This window comes from Macrobrachium nipponense, chromosome 6 (assembly GCF_015104395.2).
Source record: "Macrobrachium nipponense isolate FS-2020 chromosome 6, ASM1510439v2, whole genome shotgun sequence".
Lineage (NCBI taxonomy): Eukaryota > Metazoa > Arthropoda > Malacostraca > Decapoda > Palaemonidae > Macrobrachium > Macrobrachium nipponense.
The window spans coordinates 72969929-72993721 of NC_061108.1; the positions used below are offsets into that span (position 1 = coordinate 72969929).

At 35.8% G+C, this 23793-nt stretch overlaps 1 protein-coding gene across 1 annotated transcript in view; it reads left to right on the forward strand.

Moving 5' to 3' along the window:
* The window catches only part of LOC135216557 (protein-L-histidine N-pros-methyltransferase-like), a 635050-nt gene extending 613161 nt beyond the window's left edge, over window positions 1-21889 (forward strand). The window contains exon 3 of the mRNA XM_064251931.1: window positions 21695-21889. Coding sequence (XP_064108001.1) covers window positions 21695-21889 — 195 coding nt within the window. The remainder of the gene's footprint in view (window positions 1-21694) is intronic.
* Window positions 21890-23793: the final 1904 nt, after the last annotated feature.

Below are 23793 nucleotides of genomic sequence, written 5' to 3' on the forward strand. Positions count from 1 at the left end.
GTTAATGCAACTTTTTTTTTTCTGGCGCGCCCCTTGAAACGATCTCGTTAAGCGTCGCATATTTTATGCGGTTGTGGGGCGAGTTCCAGTACATACATTAGTGCCGTTGCTATTGGGTTTAATGCACTGCATTAAACCCAATTATGTGTTGGAAGATATTTAATTTTAACATAGTTTCTTCTGAATTACTTGCTCACAATATATTGTGAGCATATAGTGGAGTTATGTACTACGATTTCGTTTGGATCTTATGAAAGCATTTACCTTTATTTTGCCAAGCAGCAAGCATCTTCCTACATTGGTGAAGATATTTCACACAAATACATGTACATTATATATATATATATATATATATATATATATATATATATATATATATATATATATATGTGTGTGTGTGTGTGTGTGTGTGTGTGTGTGTGTGTGTGTGTGTGTGTGTGTGTGTGTGTGTGTGTGTGTGTGTGTGTGTGTGTGTGTGTGGGTGAGAGAGAGAGAGAGATAGGAATATATTGAATTTACCAAGATTAATGTACCTTAGTGGTATTATCATCATTAAGCTTAAGTTTGTGTGTGTGTGTGAGAGAGAGAGGTATGAATTACAGTTTAAACGAAATTTAACTCATCGTCGGTTTAACTTTTTTGACAATTCCCATGATGAATATGAAGTATGAAGTGTGATTCTAGTCATAATGGATATGGAGTACCAAGTGTGATTCTAGTCATAATGAATATGAAGTATTCATGGACGCATTGGATACTGTTGCGGTGTGCTTTTTAAAGTATGGGACGTTTGGGACTGCAGAAGTTGTCTGTCAAAAATTTCAGTATTTGGAGGAGTGTTGAAGCTTGTGTGTGTGTGTGTGTGTGTCTGTCTGTCTCAGGCATCGTAGGCGAATGTCTCTCTTCTTGCTCATTCAGGTAATTTTCATTTGTTTTATATTAATGTTTTATGAAAATAATTTGGTTTATGGATGAGTATTTAATAATGTTTGTACACTGTGTATTCGTAAATTTGTTGATGCTTTCATTCATTAATGCCATTTTAAATTAAAACAACTCATACTATAATAGATTCACATCAACCGTGGATTTGATGTCTAGGCCAGTCCCTCACGACGCTCCTGATTGGCTGTTGATAAGCCAATCACAGGACTGGAAACTCAGTCTCTCGAGAGAGTTCACATGGGTAGGATCTATGTTCCACCTCTCCTGAGGGATACGTCTTTCAGGAGGGGTGGTACATACATCCTGCCTATGTGAACTCTCGAGAGAGACTGGGAGTTTCCAGCCCTGTGACTGGCTTATCAACAGCCAATCGGGAGCGTCGTAAGGGACTGGCTTAGACATCAAATGCACGGTTGATGCGAATCTACTATAGCACATTGTACAACGGAAACCATGAGACTAGATTATTAGAACTTAATGGTTTCCATATGTCTTATTTTGATCACGGACAGGTTATTCATAATGTGCTTTTCTCCAAGGGCACGTTAGGATGAGACGTCTCCCACGTATACATATGCCTTCATAGTTAAAGAACTCTGCCAGACTTAAAGAATGCGTATAGACTCGTGTATATACATACATACGTACACACACATACATATATGTGTGTGTGTCATTGTGCATGAATAAATTTATGCACGTTGCGTCCAACAATCTTACTACGGGTTGCCATAGATATATGCTGAATATATTAGATTTGTTTTCATTCGCTTGAATGCCAACAAGCAGCAGCCCCTTGTTCAGCACCCGGCAGTGATCATGAGTGGCTGAGGGAGTCTGCTGTTTTACGGGTAAAACGCTTTGCAGAAAAAAGGACAATTAAGTAGAATTATTGTTACTTGGAAACACGTCCTTGCATGAGGAATGTTTGCCTTTAATGCCATTAAGAAGTGTTTAAGCTGTCTGGCGAAAGGGGCACTACCAGATGAGATCCGTCATTTTGTAGAAAACATAATTGCCGGGTATGTTGCAGGTGGCACTTGCCTCTTGCAAGTGGGTCAGGCGAGTTGCATTAAATGGGTATGGTTAGTCATGTGATGATGATGGTAATGGTGATTGTAGTGAGGCCATTGCTGCTGTTGTCTCTGGCCGGAGATAAATTTTATGGTACATGATAATGACGGCATTCATTAAGGTCGGAGTTTGCTGGGGATGCCGCAGCGGCCGCCAGGCGCTCCCGACTCCCCTCCCCCTCCCCCTCCCCCTCCCCCTCCGGCAGTTTTTCTTTGGTTCTTTCTTTCCTGCGGTCGGTGAGGAATATTGATTTTACCATCGGCCGTTTGGATCTGTGTTTATTGAGTAAATCCATTTTACTTGGTTTTAATCTTAAGAGCAAACGAGTGAATCGCTGAATGTTAGGCTAATTTAGGTTTTATGCATGTGCATATATCAATTTTGAGTTATGATACTCGAATGGATACAGTATTTACCTTCATAAAAGTCTTGTTTCCATAGCAAAGAGCTGTGCGAGGGACATACATAAGGTATAAGTGGGTGACATTTCATAGACTACCCACGTGTTTGTTTATGTAATTGTTTCGTTATTTTTTGGAGGGGTCCCGGTTTCAGCAACGGAGGTCTTAATTTGGACATTGCCCTGAAAACTTGCGCAAAGTTTGTCATCTGTAACTAGTAAATTAAACCAGATTGCTTAAAATTCATAGAATTTCACGATCGAATCACGGCTAACTTGCACAAAGATTTTTTTTTTTTTTCAAAACTAAAATCTGTCCCAGGTTTTCCTGTAGTCAGGTAAGGTGGTTTCACCTCTCTTTCTTTACATTTTGAAAAACAAATGCCTATGTCAGTGAGACAAGGGTACGAAACATTGATGATATATATGATATATATATATATATATATATATATATATATATAGATATATATATATATATATATATATATATATATATATATATATATATATATATATATATATATATATATATATATACATACATATATATATCGCACACAATATCAGACGAGGGCGTACCTTTTCAGTGACATGCATTCGCACAATAGGTTTTGGAAACCACCATGGATGGAATATATTACCTTGAGAATGAGGAGAAAATCCTGGCTGTTGTTGTGCATTGCCAGTGGATAATATTTAGAACATACAAGACATCATAAGAAGATTTCGCCCTTGGAGAGACTTAGACGTCCTTCTTGTCTAGTGAAGCGATGATTGCACGCTTTAATGACGAGAGACCCTCTCCCCTCCCCTCCCCTCGCCCACCAATTGAAACTGATAAGCCGTATTAAAGGCTTAAGCTGTAAATGAGCCCAAAGTATGTTAAATAGCGAAGTATGCCACCATTAATGCGCCAGAAAAAAGGACTTTAACTTGTTGCATGACCTTTGAGTCTGCATGACGCACTGTCCTCTTGATTTTATAGGATAATACGCAGAGTGGCTGCGTGGCACGATTGTGTAGAATAGAGAATGATGACACCATGTTTTATGGTGATGATGGTGAGGCTGGTGCTGGTGGCCATGGTGGTATAGTCACTGTCTCGGGGAGGACGGCTCTGATAGGAAAAAGTATAGATATTGTACTCTCTCTCTCTCTCTCTCTCTCTCTCTCTCTCTCTCTCTCTCTCTCTCTCTCTCTCTCTCAACTCCAGTCCGGTATCTAAAGATAATTAGGTTTTTATACGATTCAGAGGCGTAAATACAATACACACTTCATTATGTATATGTATATATATATATATATATATATATATATATATATATATATATATATATATATATATAATTGACATATGAAGGGACGAGAGGAAGACCACCCGATAAGGAACATGATGGATATAGGACTACCAGCTACCAGGTAGGAGAGGGTTAGGTACACCAAAGTTGCGATGGATTGACTGTGTGAAGAGAGATATGAGAGAGTTGGGATTGAGTGAGGAAGATGCACTGGACCGAAGGAAATGGAAGGATGTGTTGAAGAACCATTACAGCGACCCCAAATAGGGGCATGGTTGTAGAGAAAGAAGAATATATATATATATATATATATATATATATATATATATATATATATATATATATATATATATATATATATATATATATATGTTTATGTGTGTGTATGTATGTTTGTGTGTGTGTTGTGTGCGTGTGTGTGTGTGAATACATCTATCTAAGAGAATGAAAACGTGATATGAAATATAAGGCAACGGAGGATGTAAAACACTCGAGTGAAAGATCTTTCACTGTTATTCTGTAGCATCGAAATCCATTCTTGTAGAGAATTCTATTGCTTAATCACATTGAATACCAGCGACAATATATGTGTGAACACATTGTGTGATAAAGGTGACTAAAAGAAAGAATTCGGTAAAGTCTTGATCTGCCACCTCAGTGGCAGCGAGTGCGATTCTCGGGCATTCCACTGAAGGGTTAGAGATGTGTAATTCTGGTGATAAAAGTTCACTCTCGACGTGGTTCGGAAGTCACGTAAAGCCGTTGGTCCCGTTGCTGAATAACCACTGGTTCCATGCAACGTAAAAATACCATCTTATAAAATTAAACTAGTAGACTGATTAATTTTATCTTGTCCAGACTACAGAGGAAAAATATGTCAGAATAAATTACGATAAGTATTCAGTTAGAGGTCGTTGAAAGGAAAATCACAGAAGTAATTGAATCCGTCGTAAATAATACTGTCTCAAGAACCCTTGTATAGAATCTACAATACTGCAGCCGTGAAAAGGAAAGAATATCAACTTAAGTCCCGGTCTTCTATATACTCTTGAAACTATATTGCAGAAGATATTCGAAGGAGATTTTAAAGAATGTTAATGGCAGTAAATAATTCTTGTTAATATTTTACGGCTCCTTTTGGTCAACCCGTTACCCAGGACGGCTGTTACCCGAATATCAGCCGCAGATGTAATTACTTTTAATTGCATTTACTGATTTTAAGCAGAGCCCTAGTGTATATATATATATATATTATATATATATATATATATATATTATATATATATATATATATATATATATATATATATATATATATATATGCATTATATACACAATGTATATGTGGATATATATTTTAGTGATACACATATTTATATATATGTTTGTATATGCATTTATATATACACATACATTTATACATACATAATATATACATACATACACACACGTTGAGACTGTTTGATGTCCCGTTTACAACGGCCCCACCATTGTCTACCACTTATCTGTTCATTTTCCCCTTGATCACTTGTGCAACATCATCATCATCTCCCCTCCTTTCCTCCCCTTTCCCTTTGGAAAAAATCTCTGCCTTTTTTATCACTTTGCAACCGTTTAACGCTTCCCCCTGTTTATTGCTACATCGTTATTTCTCTCTCTCTCTCTCTCTCTCTCTCTCTCTCTCTCTCTCTCTCTCTCTCTCTCTCTCTCTCTCTCTCTCTCTTTGATGCTTTCGTTTAATGGCAGTCTATGGACGGACTCTGTAAAGTCGTTATCTTCATAATGAATGGAGTAGCATTTATAGATGTTAATTTCTCTCTCTCTCTCTCTCTCTCTCTCTCTCTCTCTCTCTCTCTCTCTCTCTCTCTCTCTCTCTCTCTCTCGGAGGTGGTTACCATTCTGTATGGAATTTTTATCATTATCTGTATTGCCTACTTTAGTATTTCCATCTTTTATTGTGCTAAACAATTCCATCATGTCCTTATTTTATAGAGGCTTGAAATACAACGTATACTGTCATAATGTTTAAAGATTAAATATTTGAAGTATTTTTGTGAATCGTTTACATCTGAGGCTGCAGGAGGGCTTTTTTTTTTTTTTTTTTTTCATTTCAATACATTGTTCAGCTGTTATAATCCAGACATTATATGTATTGTTCTTTTAATTTCTTCTTACGTACTCATTAGATAGGGCATCTTAATACGAGTATTTGGTGATGTTAGGCACTTTCTAACGGCAAAGTTATATTTTACGTTGTGTACTTATATTTGTGCCCTAAACAAACACACATATTTCTGTAGTTCATTTTCAAATACCTTCGATGTTTTATATTATTGGAAAATTAAGATTATTAAAGTTCTAATCACCAACGTTAATTAGAAATAGTGCGAATGACGTTCGTAAGTTCGACTTCATGCGAGTTTCTATCAATAAAGCTCCACTCAACTTTACTGTTTTTCGAAGCCCTGTTGGGTTTTGCTTACTATTAAATCAAATTTTTGCCAGTTTTAAGCTTTATTTTTTCTTTAGCAGATACGAATGTAATGTTACTCTCATTGTCTAAATTTTTCATTGTCAGGAAACAAGAAGTTATTAGCACTAAAAAGATTAAATAAAGGATACTATTTTCCCCGTCTCTCTCCTCTGTCAATGATATATTTCTGAAAAAAAATTTTTTAAGTCTTAAAGTGCAATATGTTGTTAGTTTAAACTTTGAGTTGATAATTTAATGGCAGGTGTATCTAATTGTGCATTCCTGAAAATTTTATATGCGCTTTGTTTGATGTTGATGCGTGCATGATTGGTTTGCCCCTTATGATTTAGTACCCAAGGGAGTATATGTATAGTATATATATATATATATATATATATATATATATATATATATATATATATATATATAAATAAATGTGTGTATCATTCAAAATAGCAATGTTGTCAGCTAGGATCAACCAAATGGCATGAGTCCAGCAACCTCATCCCTGGAGACTTGCTGAGAACAACAAAGCTCTCTCTCTCTCTCTCTCTCTCTCTCTCTCTCGCTCTAATATATATATATATATATATATATATATATATTTATATATATATATTATATTAATATATAATATATATATATATATATATATATTATATAAAATATAAATATTATATATGTATATAAAATATATATATTATATACATTTCATATATGTATGTGTGCGTGTATTTGTGTGATTAAGCCAGCATTATGGTGCCACTGGCTCTTGCTTTTCAGCAGCTCGTAACTGGTTATGGATGTAGTATTCTTTCTCTGCAACATGTCACCCGGCTCCATTTAACCACTGGACTAGAAATTTAAAAAATTTGTGGGAGATAAAGTGTTATAGAAGCAAGTCCCAGTGAGTAGGAGAGCATGGAAAGGAAGTATAGAATTAGAGTTGGAGAAAAGTCATTGACGCAGGACTGATACATATTGGTAGAAGTCACAATATATTCATATGCTAAAGGGACAAACGGACAGACATATAAAAACCGTTGGAGACTACAAATACACACCTGACAGGTGTCAGAGAGGGAGGGGCGACAAACGGTTTTGTATGTTTGTCAGCATAGGCTGAATTGTACCACTATGTATCAGTTTATCGTCAATGACATAAGTATGAAGTTGAAACCGGCCAGTAGCGACACCATATCTTATTTTTATGTGTGGTAATGTGTTAAACAAGTCTCATGTTCATGTGATTATAATCATATATATATATATATATATATATATATATATATATATATATATATATATATTATATTTAAGCTTTATCACTTACACAATTGTTCTGTGCATTAATACAATTACTAACAGGACCTCATTGAAACTGTATGGTATCACGTGGATATATTTTTTTCAAAAAAAGTTACAGGCTTTCCTGGATTAACTTTTATATATATATATATATATATATATATATATATATATATACTATATATATATATATATATATATATATATATATATATATAATGCTTGTGTGCATGTATTAACACAAATAAATATTCTTAGTTTTGCAAAAACTAACCCATATCACTCTCAAGTCCACAAGACCTCTGAGCTACCAGTCTGTACCCTGCCTCCCTCCCTTCCCCTCCTTTCCCTTCCCTTCCCATGTATGTTTTAAGAACAATAGGCTTTGCAACGAAAGTTTTCCGGGCGGTGTCTCCCTCTGTTTCCCCCCATTCAGACACCTACACCATCCACCGCAGTTTACTCATTTGGCTTATTTATCTCCCTTCGTTTTCCCCTCTTGTGGCATTAAATCATAACGACATAATCAGGCGTGAACAGCCGGCGCCTCTCTCCCCTCGTTGCAAACCACAACAATCTCCCCTCTTTCCCTCTGTCTCTTGCTCTCTCAAACACTCCTGCAACAAAAGGCTGCGAGGTAACTGAATTACTATCGGTTGCCAAGTTGCCACATAGCCTTCCTTGCCCCTTCCCCCCTCCCTTCCCCCTCCCCCGCTGTTCTCCTGTTCCCACACGTCCCACTCTTCGCAGGTATAGCAAGCCTTTTCATTTCGTAGTTAGTGCACCGTGTTCCTTTTCTGTTGATCTTGTTAACTGTACAAATCTTTTCTGTACAACTTTCAAGAAAATTTATTGAATGGTCAAAGTATTACTTATGTTTCCTTGGTGCATTTCTTTACGGATCCTGGGATGTCGTCCACTAAGATTAGAATTTGTAATGTTCAGGTTGATTTTTTTTTATCAAAGTTAAGACATTCATTTGTGCTCTAGAACACCATGGAAGGAAGACTATTTTCTGAATACATTCCCTCAGAGTTCTCAGAGATCCTGTTAGTAAACAGTCACCATGTTTATTAATTGCCCAGAGCCTTCATTTTGGACTTTTTGCAGTTGGATATTTTGTATAATAGACATTCTACATTAGATCCTTTTACATTCGGACATAATATATTTAGATATTCCATAACTGTACATTTCATTTTCACTGTATCGTGTCGCCATTGGGATCATAAATAATCTTCATCTAGGTCTTTGGTTGGTTGTATACAAGCAAACAAAAGACCTAGATGAAGATTACTTATGATACAACTTAAATAATGTGATTATTAAATAATCTCCAACCAAAAGGACATTTTTTTTTTCATAAAATTTTTGACACTAAAACTTTACTGTTGGCACCTGCGCATCTTATGGCAAGCAAACATACACACGCACAAAAGCCTTTTATTAAAATGATTCTTTTTCTTCCTGTCATACTGCTCCTAAATGGTCCCACGACCGTAGTTACTATCCCAGAAGGTAAGTGCCCACCCATCGTCAGAGTTATTTTTATTAGATTTGGTTAATGATCTTCAGTTGGAAAATTTGTTCTTTGCTCTCTTGGGAGTAAGGTCATAATAGGTAGTTTATTGAAGTGACAACGCGGTGTACTTAAATGCAGAAAATGTGTCTAGCAGCTCATCTGCATCAATGCTATTGGTAAATGATCGTAAAAACTGCGTTACGCAAGCTTTGCAACTTCATTCTGGGAATGATTACTGATTGCATGATGGACAATTTTAGGATCTTAAGGGTAATTTACAGGTTTTACATTCGAGCGCGAGCGCGCACGCACATTCCCTTCGCAAGAAACCTCGGTCCACTTCCTTCTGCTGCGCCCTTTTCTCCTCCTTTTTTTCTCTTCATGCTCCACTATCGCCCAACAATCGAGCAAGTTTCTGTCTCGTATTTGCAATAACCTGAGGCCACGGTTTTATTAGTCCCAGGCCGAAAACTTGAAATTAATTTCCTAATCCACAGTCGTGGTGGGGCGACGGGAGGGTGGCTCCGCTCGAGCGGCTCACAACCTTTTCTATATTGCCTCGGGCCGCTAACTATGTCGCCTGGAATAGAGTCGCTCCCAATCTGGAATGGGAATGGCAATCTACTATTGAACTTTCTGGAACACTTCTTGTCCCCCCTCCTCCTCCTCCTCCTCCTCCTCCTCCTCCTCCTCCTCCCTGCCTCCACTCTATCCCCACTTGTCTGTTTTTACGTATTCTTATCGTCCTTGATATAAGTATTGTCTCAATTTTTCTTTTAGTGTTTCTTTTTTTTCTGTTACCTTACCGTTTTTCTTCTTCCTTCCTCCTTTTCTCATTTCCTTCTTCGTAGGACCTTATACCTTAACCGAGTCGCCCACCCCACTAACGACCACTGCCCTTACTCCTTCAAGGGTGTATCTGTAATTTCCTCCTCCTGGTCATTCGGTATATCCGTGCGTGAAGTTTTCATTATTTTGTATTCAAATAGTTCCAAGTTCGGAACTATTCTGATAATTACTATCGAATTCAATTTAAAAGGAGATCCATTTATTATTTATGAAATGTAAGCATTTTTTGTATTATGGAAAAATAACAAGATTGAATTAAAACTTTCAGTCGACCTCAAAGAAATTCGAATATTAATGTTTTACATTATCTAGAAACCTAATTCAGTGGTCGTATGAGAACATTTCAGGGTCTCGGAGTCGTCTCTTGTTTTGGCATGATGACCTGGATTCAGACTTTGCAACGTAATATTTCATATTACCGCATCTAGTTTCAATACTGAAACTGATTTAGCCGTGAAAGTTACAAGATAACATCTGAATAGAAAAAGAAAAGCCGCTTGTACTTTATAACCAAAGCCATATCTGGCATTTCAGTTTAGATACTTATAACGTCTTATAGAGAGAGAGAAAATAAAGATTCCTTACTGTAAATAAAATTGCATGTTTTATTCTAGAACATTGTTTTTTGGCGAATCCCTGGATAAAAATTTGATTTTAATCTTTTCTTCTTGTTCTTCGTTAACCCCGAGTTGAATTATAGATATAATGCGAATATTAATTTCCCCCGTCGACTGCTAGCTACAATATAAAAGCACTGAGCGTCCCTTAGCGATGCCTCTGAGAGAGAGAGAGAAAGGAGGAAATAATTGTTACTATTTAAATTATCTTGGAAAGAAGTACGGTGGCTGTAGTTACCCTTTGAAGAAATCAAAAAGACTCTTTCATATTCATTTTACACGCTTTCTTTGCGTGCAATTTAAACTTTTCCCTCACAAGGCAGCCTACCTTAACAGTTATTTCCTCTTCTATAATCATTACTTCTTTTCTTTTCCCTTCCTTTCTTCCGCTTCGATTTTTTTCCATATCCATTCTTTCTCCAGAGGCGGCACCTCCTCCACCTCCACCTCCACCTCTCCCATGTAGCATACCCCTTCCCGCCCCTTGACTACCTTTTCTCCCCTCCTTCAGTGTTAATTAAGCATTCAACATTTTTTGCCATTATGCTTAACTGGTCTCCATGGGCATGTTGCAGCCATGTTGACAATGAACAGATAAAGGTTAAGTCCGAGGGGAAGTTTGGAATGTTTTCATTGCAAGGGAATATGACCTCTACGATGGAATGGCGTAAGGGTTAAATTCACACTCGCCGTCTTAATGGAAGCAGGCACCGATTTTACGCAGTCTAAGTTTAATGAAATGGGTTATTGCAATGCGAATTTGATGCCTATTGATCCTGCAACAAAGTGCACAATGGTTACCCAGAGGGCTCGTATATGGTCGCCTTTTTTGTTGTTACAAAGGAGGGGAAACACTCGGCCTTTGTCATTGAAAACATTGCAAAATAGAGGGGCCAGGATTTCTGGGAGGTTGCAAGAGACAATTTTAGGGAACGGATTTCTCTCTCTCTCTCTCTCTCTCTCTCTTTTAAGAACATAAATCACACACACATAAATAACATATGTGAATAAAGTGTGTATGCATGTGCTTGAATGTTTATAACCATTTAGTCTTTATGCGTTTCAGTTCATGTACATGATTGCTAACAATTTATTATGATTGTTTTTAATGAATATTTTTAGATATAGCATGAGTTTTTTAATGAATATTTTTTTATTGGCTTTATCAGCGGTCGTAATTTGACTAGGCGGAAGTTTCGTTACCTGCCGAATACTTAATTCACTTGTTTGGTCTACAAGGGCACTATACAATATATATATATATATATATATATATATATATATATATATATATATATATATATATATATATATATTGTATGGTGCCCTTGTGGACCAAACAAGTGAAAGAGGTATTCGGTAGTTAACGAAACTTCCACCTAGCCAGATATAATTAGCAACCGTTGATAAAGCCAATAAATAATACGATTCATATTTTAAAATAATTACTTCAAAAAATCATAATAAATTGTTTGCAATCATGTACATGAACATCTACGTATACAAATTTAATGGTTATAAACATACAAGCACAGGCGTAGACACTTTTTATTCCATATATTATTATAATAATATAGATAATATAATATATATATAATATAATTATACACTATTTCAAATTATATATCATATAATTCATAATCCATATAATATATAATTATAATATATATACTTATATTATATATAATGTAATATGTATAATATTATATTATATATACTAATATATATTATATATAGTTTTATTTTATTTATTCATTTGTTATTGGACCTTTCCTTCCTATTTTCAGTGAAAAATCTCTATCTCATGGTTTAAAACAAACTTCTAGTTTATTTTGACATCAACGAAAGTAACTGGCTACTATTGTGAACCCCATTTTATTATAGATATTTTTCTTCTGCTAGATCTGGTGTATGTTGTCTTAGAAAAAAGGGGGTTGGAGTTACCGATATAGTATTTAATGTAGGCATTACCACCTTTTAGCTTAAAACTTGCTATGTCTTGTTATTTTCACTTGCCTGTTAAAGAGAATATTGAGATTATTACTTTACGCCCGTTGTGTTTATCAAATGGAGCCCTTGAGACCTCTTTGTTCACTTATTGCAGATTAGTTGGCTTGACTACGTATGCTACTATTTTACATCGTTTAGTCATCTCAGGTGATGGTTTAGCTGCCATAGTAACGTTGAGTGGTGACCAGACAACTGTTATTTTCACAAATTGGACCTACCATAACTTACTCCATGGTAACTGATGGTATTTGCTTGTGGTACACTTCCTCTTTTCGTTGTTGATGTATGAGCACTTCGATTTCACTACTCCTTTTTTTATAGATTAAGCCAGAATTGTTTATTTTTAAAATTATTCAATTCTCTTTACTCTTCTTCCCGTTATGTTGGGCATTTTTCTTTTTACAGAAAGTTTTGTTTAGTTCCATGATATTTAGTGTGTACTGTGAATATATTTAATAATAATAATAGTAGATCTTTTTACCAGTTTTACTCTTTTGAAGTGTTGACCCCCGAAGCTAAGCATTCCGATTTCCCATCAAGGTTTAGTTTTCTGTAAAAGACAACTATTGAGATGGCTTTGCCTGTCCGTCCGCGCTTTTTATGTCCAACCTCTGTTCTTAAAAACTACTGAGGTTAGAGGGTTTCAAATTGTTATGTTGATCATCTACCCTCCAATCATCAATCGTACTAAATTGCAACCCTCTAGCCTCGATAGATTTTATGTAATTTAAGGTTAAACTTAGCCAGAATCGTGTGTCTGGCAACGGAACAACAGAGGCCAGAGGCCATCACGGCCAGCTGAAAGTTTCATGGGCCGCTGTTTATACAACATTATGCCGAGACCACCGAAAGACATATATTTTCAGTGGCCTTGATTTTACGCTGTACAGAAAACTATTGCGCCGAATAAACTTCCACGCCTCTTTTACTTGTTTAGAGAGAAGTCTGCCTCCCACTACCTATTTAAAAGCCAAGTACTCGGCGGTTCCTATTCATAACTAGTTGAACTGATGGATTCTAATTCTAATAATAATTCAAGTTTACTACTGAAATTATTTCGTCAAAGATAATAACAGCTGTAAATAATAAATCTAACAATATAATAGTATTTGGAAAATATAATATGTTAATAGTAACAATAATGATAAGGGTAACATTGTTGATAACGATAGTTTTGTAGTTGAGCTCATACCTGAGTACATATCATACACTTCATATATATATGAACAAAGTTACAGCCACGAAGGAAAATTGAAGCACTGGAGATGCTGAGTACTTTCGTCTTGTTACCAAGACATGGTCACAGCAATTTTCCTTCGTGGCTTTAACTTTGTTCGTATACTCATCACGTTTTTTATTTCTTCTTAATCTAAAATAAAAGATATATATGTATTAAATGTATGTGTGTATATTATTTGTGTGTGTGTGTGTATATATATATTATATATATATTATATATATATATATATATGTATATATATATAATTTTTTTTTGCCAGTCAATGATTTCACTAGATCACTAGAAAATAGAACTCTTGAATTTAGAGTTGATAAAAACGCCATTGCCTATTGCACTCTGCTGTCGCCGGTCACCTGAAAAACTTTTTGAAATCAAGAGCGTTGCTCAACCTTCAAGCTTTGATGGTCATATATATGAGCTATATAGTTAACCTATTCAAACGGAAGACTGAAGGCTATTTAGACAATCCTGACCTCAAATCCAGTGTCATTGCTATTTTTGGTGTTTAGTTAAATAAAAAAAATCATCAAAAGTGAAACAAATAACATGCGAATATATAGGGAACCGTGATTTTCAAAACATTAAAGGTGCTTTATACAATTATCGTCCGAACACGCACGTGCGTTTTTAACAGGATTCGAATGAGTAACATGGACCAAAACTGAAAAAAAAGTGAAAGGAATTTCCTTCGTCGTATGTTGTAAAAGATATGAATGAATGTTGCAAATGAAGACTCGCCCTTCTCGTGACCCTTTTGCTCCTTCTTTATCCCTTCGCTCCCCTCCTTTTTCTTTTTTGCTCTTCCTCCCTTTGTTCTGATTTATGGTGGGGTCCACTGGAACAACATTTATCATGTTTCTCATTCCCATTTCAAAGCATATGGGAAATGCAACAGGTTAGACGAGAGAGAGAGAGATCCAATTCATTTTATATCTGTCTCTATACCTTCACTCACACACACCCACGCTCACATACACGCGCCTGTATGTTTCTGTATATATATATATATATATAATATATATATATATATATATATATATATATATGTGTGTGTGTGTGTGTGCATGTGTATACTCACACATATATACACATATATGTATATATTTATATGTATGTGTATAAAAAATCCTACAGTAAAGTTAAACGATGTGAGTTCAAAATACTATTATACGTCTCAAATTATACAAAAGTCTTTTTATATATAAAGAAAGTGTTTTGTGCTATTTGAAAAACAACACGTTCCTGGAACGGTTATTATGGAACTTTTACGTTTCGAGGAAATACCATATAATACTTATTTGCACCTTATCTGATATACATGCATAGATACATACAATTACTATATACACATTTACTATATATAATATATATATATATATATATATATATATATATATATATACTATATATATATATATATATATATATATATATATATATATATATATATATATATATATATATATATATATAATGATGGCGTATATGGGATGAAACAGGCAAATGATATTTGAGAAATTGCTCGAATCAATATAACCGACTTGAGTTTGAGAGCGTTTAGAATACGTTTTGATGGAGATATGGGAGCAAATGGTACGGTGAGGGAACCTTCGTAGTATGGGTTGATAAATCAACCTTTAACTGGAAAGGGTTGTTTCTTAATACATGGCCTCCTGGTTCAGGTATGGGCGACATCAGAGTAGCACCATTCACAGAACCAGTGACACCTTGTGAATGATTGATGGGGTGCGTTTTAAAACGTAGAGTTTTAAAGATTATATAGCGTAATTTTTTGCATAGAATTCACATGGCGTGGTTGTTCAGATTTCTGTTATTTTGAATTTCCCGACATCTCGCTGCTCTCTGTATATCTGTCTGTCTCTTTGTCTCAGTAGACAAGTCTTTGGGTGAAATATTCTTAGCTGTATAAAAGTGTACTTAGTTGCTGTTCTTGGATCCCGGGAACACTCCTGATTTCTGACATAGTATCTCTATCTCTCAGTTTCTCCATCACCCTAGGTAGCAAGATCAACTTGCGCCATAAACAGCAGTCAAAATGTGCTTTTCCATCGCACACTGAAATAATCAGCTCCCGAGTGAATGTATCAGCATGAAGATTCGCTTCTGATTCCGGAACTAACCGCAGCGCCTTGATGAATGTATGCAACACTACGGCATCTCAAGGGCTCCGATGTTTTTACTAGTAGCGAGGGAGGTGACATCAGTCATTCATATCTACACTAAATGGCCGACCCATAAAAGGAGCCGGCCCCTGCAACCGTTACCATCTCAGTTTGCCTAAACACGAGAGAGAGAGAGAGAGGGAGAGTTGGAATTTATGGAGAACGTTCTATTTATTGATTATATATATATATTATATATATATATATATATATCTGTATATATATGTATATATATATATATATATATATATATATATATATATATATAATATATATATAGTATATATATATATATATATGCGCGCTCGCGTGTGCGTGAGAGAGATGAAAGAAAGAACTCTAGAGAGAGGACCAGAAGAGATCAAAGCATTTGCAACAGGTTTTGAAGAGAAGAACGTGGAAAGGGCTACCGTAAGGATCGGGAGGGAAGGGGATGAAGGGGGGTGTGGGGAACGTGTAAGGGAAGAGGGGAGGGACGAGGGGAGATCTTAATGGTGCAAATGAAGCTTAATGGAAGGGTGTTTCCGCGTAACTAAGTTGCTGGAATGTGTTTTCTCGTTGCATGGGTGAAAGAAAAAGAGAAAGAGGGGGTGGGGGCCAGCACTGCTGCTCTTGCTGTTATCTCTGCTTCTTTCCTGTCAAAGGTGGCCCCCTTAATCCCATACATTCCCGACAGACACCCCCCCCCCCCCCACCCGTCCCCAGTCTTTACGCTATGGGAACATCATAGCAGAATCTTTCTCATGTTTTGCAGAGATTGTTTTTCTCTGTTTCATTTCCCATTTTCACCGGGCTTGAATGCTAGAGGTAAGCACCCATAGCGCCTAGTCCAAATATTTTTTTTTTTTCAGTATGAAAATGTAGTCTTTATTAAAAAAAAAAGGTTTTACTCTTGTATTTGTTCTTTAACTTGGCAAGAGAGGTCTAGACTTTCTTGAAGCCTTACAAATTGATTATTGATATACATTCATCTCTGTAAGAATATTGTGCTTGAAATTGAGCACTCTAACTTCATCTGACGTAGTTTGATTAGCAAGTATTTGCCATATGTGAGAGTTTGATGGGATAATTATTTTGAACACCACATATACCAGAGGAATATTGAGATAAAAACTGCAGCATCTTAAAGTTCTAGGAAAGCAGTTCCTGTATAAAACACGTAAGTAAGTGAGAGTGCTGGATCTCTCTTGGTGATTATGGAGAGAGAATGAATATGTAAAGAAGATTTACGATAAAGGCGGCTTTATTTCGCTATTACGCACAGTTTCATTAGTAATTGCCGATTGGTTTGCTCCGAATTTTGGCATTGCTAGTACAAATATTCAGTACTTGCGAAGGTTATGCTGTTTCTAACTCTAAAGCAGATAGAACTTTTCTGAAATTGCCCAACTCGTAGTAGTTTTTGCATATATAGCTGTAGTTGTAATTATTATAGTGAGGAATAATACAAGACTTGAATCTTTGTAGGGAAAAAAATGCAGACCTTAAATAGGTGTAAGGAATAGAGAGAGGTGCTCTCTTCCTTGGTGGGATTTAAACCTGTAAACAAGTGAGACTACAGCCATGAAGCGTGAACTCATCATCCTCATAGAAGGATTCAAGTTTATTTCAGCTCGTACATTCTATGAGTATACGAGCTGAAATAAACTTGAATCCTTCTATGAGGAATTCAAATGCAGTTTTCTACAGCTGGAATAAACCATATCAGATTCAAGGCTTGTACTATTATGATACATATCCAAAACGTGTGATAGAATATATATTTCGGAGGTCATATTGTCTCTCGAAAAATACGTAGATAAATGGCAGAATTGACCAGTGAGTTATTTAAAGTTAAATTTGCCATTTCCAAATATGAAATATATACCTGAAAGGTTTTAGATTTTTTGTAATTTTGTGCACCACAAGTTCAGCTGTCGATTGATGAAATAAATATTTCGGTCATTTTACCAGTTTCTTTATTTTAGTTTATAAGGGATTTTTTTTTTTTGTACTAGAAATAAAGAATTATAATTATCAGCGTATTTCTTCCAGTTTTATATTAGCTATTATAAATATCCGATTTTTTTTATCCCATTTTTTTTTATGCAGCGCGATTTACCTGTATGAATCCGGGAGCAAATGACGTTATTATCGCCTCAGTGGCGTGGTTGGTATGGTGTTGGCGTGGTTGGTATGGTGTTGGCGTCCTACCTCGGTGGTCGCTAGTTCTATTCTCAGTCATTCCATTGAGGAGTGAGAGATGTGTATTTCTGGTGATAGAAGTTCACTCTCGACGTGGTTTGTAAGTCACGTAAAGCCGTTGGTCCCGTTGCTGAATAACCACTGGGTCCAGGCAACGTAAAAACAACATATACAAAGAAAAAAAGTTATTGGTGCTAGTGATCCGTATTTTGTTATTGATATGGACGCGGGCGATCTCTGCTAAACTAACTAATGTCGTAGGGACGCATATTCCGTCGACTCATAATCTTTTATAAATATAAACTAGTATGTGGCCACGAGAAAAATTTGCTTGAAAATGCCTCAGAGTAAAAGATGAAATATCTATTTGTATTTTATATTACGTTGTCATTCCCGTTATGGCTGTCATATCATTTATAAATATTTTGAAAAAATTCAATCCAAGAACTGCTAATATTGGTGGTATAAGCCACGGTTCTTGTACCAACAGTTCTTGCTCAGCTAGTATGACTGATCCTTGAGCTACTAGTATTATTGGTACAATCGAACTCCACTAGTCCTGTTGATAAGGTTAGCCTATACACAGCTATTAGGATTGATTCAAGCACCCTTGCTCCACAAATATTACTTGTAAGAACAATCAGTAAGTTTCTAGTATTAATGTCATAAATATTCCCTACTCAATCAATATTATTTCCACAAACAATGGGTACATAACTATCATCATTACATGCATGCGTTTTTGTGCTCAGAAACAGCAATTTTGTGTGTATGTGTGTAGCTTTTAACCTTAATTATTCGTTAATTTTTTTATTGGTAATTACTTTCACTGGTAACGTAATTTACTTATGTCTTATCTGTCAGTATAGTTTTATGTTTCATTCTTCCATTATACGTGGGAATTCTTTTTCCCAAATTAAAATTGGCTAAGTAATTCAACTTACCATATTTTACATTTTAACTGCTTAAATGAATAATCTTCATACCGATAACCTTGCTTAGGTAAAAGGAAAACAGTTATGGCCTGTTAGTTTCCAAGTAGTTCACGGAGCCGATTTTTTGTCATTCATGTTTGTTTTATTGCCCTATCGACAATTTTAGTTTTCTGTAAAACAAACCTATTGAGATGGCTATGTGTCTGTCTGTTCACACTTTTTTCTGTCCGCCCTCAGATCTTAGAAACTACAGAGGGTAGAGGGCTGCAAATTGGTATGTGGATCATCCACCCCCAAATTTTCAAACATGCCAAATTGCAGTCCTGTAGCCTGAGTAGTTTATATTTTATTTAAGGTTAAAGTTATCTATGATCGTACGTCTGGCACAGCTATCGGTGCCAACATCACAGGCCACTACCAGGCCGTGGCTGAGAGTTTCATACAGCATTATACGCTGTACAGAGAACTCGATTGCGCCGAAGAAACGTTGGCGCATTTTTTACTCGTTTATTTTGTTTTCAAAATATTGTTTCACTTCACAATTTTTAACGAATATTTTTTAACCGAAATAAAAGAAAAGCCTTTATCTCTCTCTCTCTCTCTCTCTCTGTCCATAGTATTCAATGTCCATAAATATGATAATGCTTACCATCATCATTATCACCAATTTTGGTCAGATCGACGATAAGGAATGACCTGTTTGCTTTGTGTTCTGGAATATATGGAGCCATATAAATCACTCGTTGTTTTGACAGTCCATATTATAATTTTTTATTTTTGTTTTTTCATCATATGTCGTGATGGAATCTTTTACCTGAATAAAGATTTAATCCAGTTTTTCTTTCATAATAATAATAATAATAATGAAAATTATCCCTTTTTGATATGCTTATAATAGGAAAATGAAAATTGTATGCCGTAGACAAGACCCGTAGGAAAACAATATGTGATACTGAACAGAACCAGTGGCTCTGTTCGTACAACAGGAGCTCGTTTATAAAAGTTAAAAAGAACCGGCCGAGGTTATCAAGTCTTCAAGCCGTACTCACATCGGGCTGGTATTGAATGATCATGAATCAAGACAAAGTCATTATGAAAGAATTTTAATACAGTTATTAAGAACATTCTGGTGACCATGATTTTAACCTTTTTATATTATAACACCAATGTATATTATTATATTAAGTAGGAATTAAACTGAAATCCTGTACCAAAGTATCCGGGTGAAATTCCTCGGCGGAACTCTGGGAGCTCTCGAACCATGGCCACCGATAAAGGACTTTGTTCTATAGATGCACGGAAGGGAAAGTTTGGAGAGGAAAGTGCAGTCTGCCGGCGACGAGTAGAACGGAATTATTGAGGCTCCAAGTAGTTGCTTTTTGGTATGACCTGGTCATTGTTTAGAATAGAGAGAGAAAGGAGGCAAGTTAGGGGGCTCCTTATGTAGATGAGATAATGAAGAGACGGAAATGAAGAACAGTACGTGGCAGCGTCTATTGCGCTCTTCTGGGTCATCAATAGAGTTGGATCCTTAGTGGTTAGTGCCGTCAGCGCACCTTATGCACTGCACTGTAAGCATTACTCAAAGTTCTTTGCAGCGTGCCTTCGGCCCCTAACTACAACCCCTTCCCTTCCTTTTACTGTATCTCCTTTCATATTCTCTTTCTCCCTTCTTACTTTCCACCCTCTGTGAACAATCGATTCACAATGCAACTGCAAGGTTTCCTGTTACACCTTTCAAATCTGTTACTAACACTTTCTGTTTCAGTGCTGAATGACCTCATAGGTCCCAGTGCTTGGCCTTGGATTTAAATTCTGTATTCAGTTCCATTCAATTCAAAAGTGTTATGAGACCCAGGCCTACTTGGGGGAGAACTAGTATGAGACGAAGTTGGGGGTGGGTGGAGAATAGTGAAAGCAAAGGCATACTAGACATGAGTGGCGACATTTCATATGTAACCTTTACTTCCTACGGCGTTGCAGATGATGATTATGCTCTTCATTTATTTTATTATTAGTGTATAACCTATTTGCTTTATACATAAGTATGTATATTATTTACCCATACGCGTACAATATCTGTTGCTGTCCTTATTACAGATCGCCTCTTGCTACAGCGTTATCATTCATCAGTCGTTCCTAGTTACTTTTTCCTAAGGATGAATTGTGGATATTTTCACATTTTTACGCATCTTTATTGTAAAACTGGCTTGTTACTTATGCCTTGCCATAACAAACAAGGTGTAATTATTGTGATTATTCATTTAGCTTCGTAAATACTACTACATATCTCATCAGGTAATGCTTTCATGAAGAATTATCATATTCAAACCTTTAGACTTGTCATTGTCTCGTGCACATGCATTCGTCATCGGCTATATAAAAAAAGGGGGTTATTTTTTGCTGTCTTCTTGTCTCACATGACCCAGTTATGATAATTATGTCCTTTGTTGTTTTCTGTAATTATTGCTCGACTCTTTTTCTGCTTCTTCACCCCTACGAAGTTTCTTGGACTCGCTCCTGTTGTTTCTGTACGGTGAGTCCACCTTCGGTTGTAGAATGCCACTTGATTTTGTAGAAGCAGTCAGCAAAGCAAATGCTGGTGAAAAGGAGGGAAGAAAAGATATAAAAATCAGTCTGCTTTACCTTTCAGATGTACGAAGTGGACGAACTAGCCCTGGAGGAGGACGTTCGGCAGTGCTTCTTGCAGTTGTCGTGCGACGAGGACACACAGAAATTCCTCGACAATTGCTTCGAGCAATCCGAGTGGCTGATCACTCAAATATGGCATGCCGTCGCCAAGTCCTTCCTGGGCATGTTCATGACTCAGACTTCTGTTAATGGGTGAGTATAAAGAACTCCTCTGAATCCCCTCTGGCCTTTACCTTCTTTCTTTGAAATCATATATATATATATATATATATATATATATATATATATATATATATATATATTAAATATATATAATATATATATATATAGATATATATTATATATAGAATATATATATTAATATAATATAAGATATATATATATATAATATATATATACATATATATAATATATATATATATATATATATATATATATATATAGTGTTTATATATGTATGATATTATTTCAATTAAAGGTTTTATCTTCTCTTTTGTTCACTAAAATTTGTTTGGAATGTATTTTTGTAAAATAGTATTTTACTTAATGTTATTGGGGTTTAAGTGTAGGTGCTTTGTAAAGGAATTTTGTGATTTGAAAGGTCTTCCTATAACAGTATTTAAGTAGTATTCTCAAATCTTTATGATGAATCTTACCCTTTTAGGCATTACACTGGATTGGTAGATTAAGTCTACGTAATAACTTGACAGGTCGCAAGAAGAAATTTTATTTGAAGTTTATGTTTTTGATGTTAGGTTTTCTCTTTTTTCACGCTTTCTTGATGATTTCAAAAGGTGCACATAAATTTCGCTATTATACGGGATGCGAAGTTATTCACTTTTGGAAAATCCTTATTGTCAAAAGTCAAGGCCTTACATTCTTAGGTGTTTTGCAGAAGCTATTTTCACACTCAAACTGTTTGATCAGTACTCTAAAATTCAATTTAAGAATGGGGAATGTGCAATAGAACTATCTGCATTCCTCAAATGCACAGTTCTCTTGCATTTTACCTGACTCGCTTTAAAAAGTAGGTTTGTCTAAAATCGCTCGATAAAGGATATCCTTAATCGCAGTTCGGCGTCCTTGCTCAGACTGTGAGATCGTATGTCAGAGTAAATTATTCCCTTATACGGATAGTTTTCGGGCGAAAAAATTTCCTGAAAAAGTTAATGAAACTGATGTACTCATATTCTTATGGAAATTATGGGTTATTCACATTTCTGTTACAGCCAAGCAGGCATTGTGATATGACTAAAATGCTGAATTAAGCCCTGCTGAGTGCTGTTCGTTGGCTCTTTGAACTATGTCAAGTGAAATACCATGGAACATGCAATATTCAATGAATGGTAGACTATAGGGAAGGCAGTCAGTTGAAATCCCTTAGAGGATATGCAGGCTACACTAATAACTATAATCTCTTCTTCTTTGGGGAATATGGTCTTGTACAATCCCATAATGTGTACGTAATCCATTCAAGTAATCACTGGTCAGGTCTTTTGTGTGTGTGTGTGTGTTATGGAGGGCGGTGGCCGGGGGGGGATGCGATCTCGTGACATCGCACAACTGGAGATACAGTACACTAATAGTTGCCGGCCATAGGAACCATTGGAGGAAACAATCGCATAAAATCCCTTAGGTAGAGATGTACTCAATTTATAATCACTTGTCACTTGGCTGTCAGGGATGAAATCACAGGAATTTATGGACATAGTTGTTGTCTACCAAAGATTTAAGTGATTCCTATTAGAGGGTGTTCTTATACTAGAGAATGAGAACTATAAAACAAACCCTCGCCACCATATGCAAAACTCATTCTGCGAGATTCATCAGACAGTGGAGATTCTTATGGTATAAACATTGGTGAAAGACAATGTTCCTGGATTCTACCATAAAGAAATGAAGTAAATTAGTGACTGAAGCTTTTGTAGCATTAAATGTTGTTATATTTTGGAGGTTTTGTGAGATAACAGCAAGTTAAGAGGGGCAGAAGTCAGCATGGGCACAAATTTGCAGATGATGTCTTGTAAAATGACATGTTCGTAGTTTTTACGTAGCCAGACTAAAAACTTAAGATAAACTGACTGAATCAGTTGACTGAAC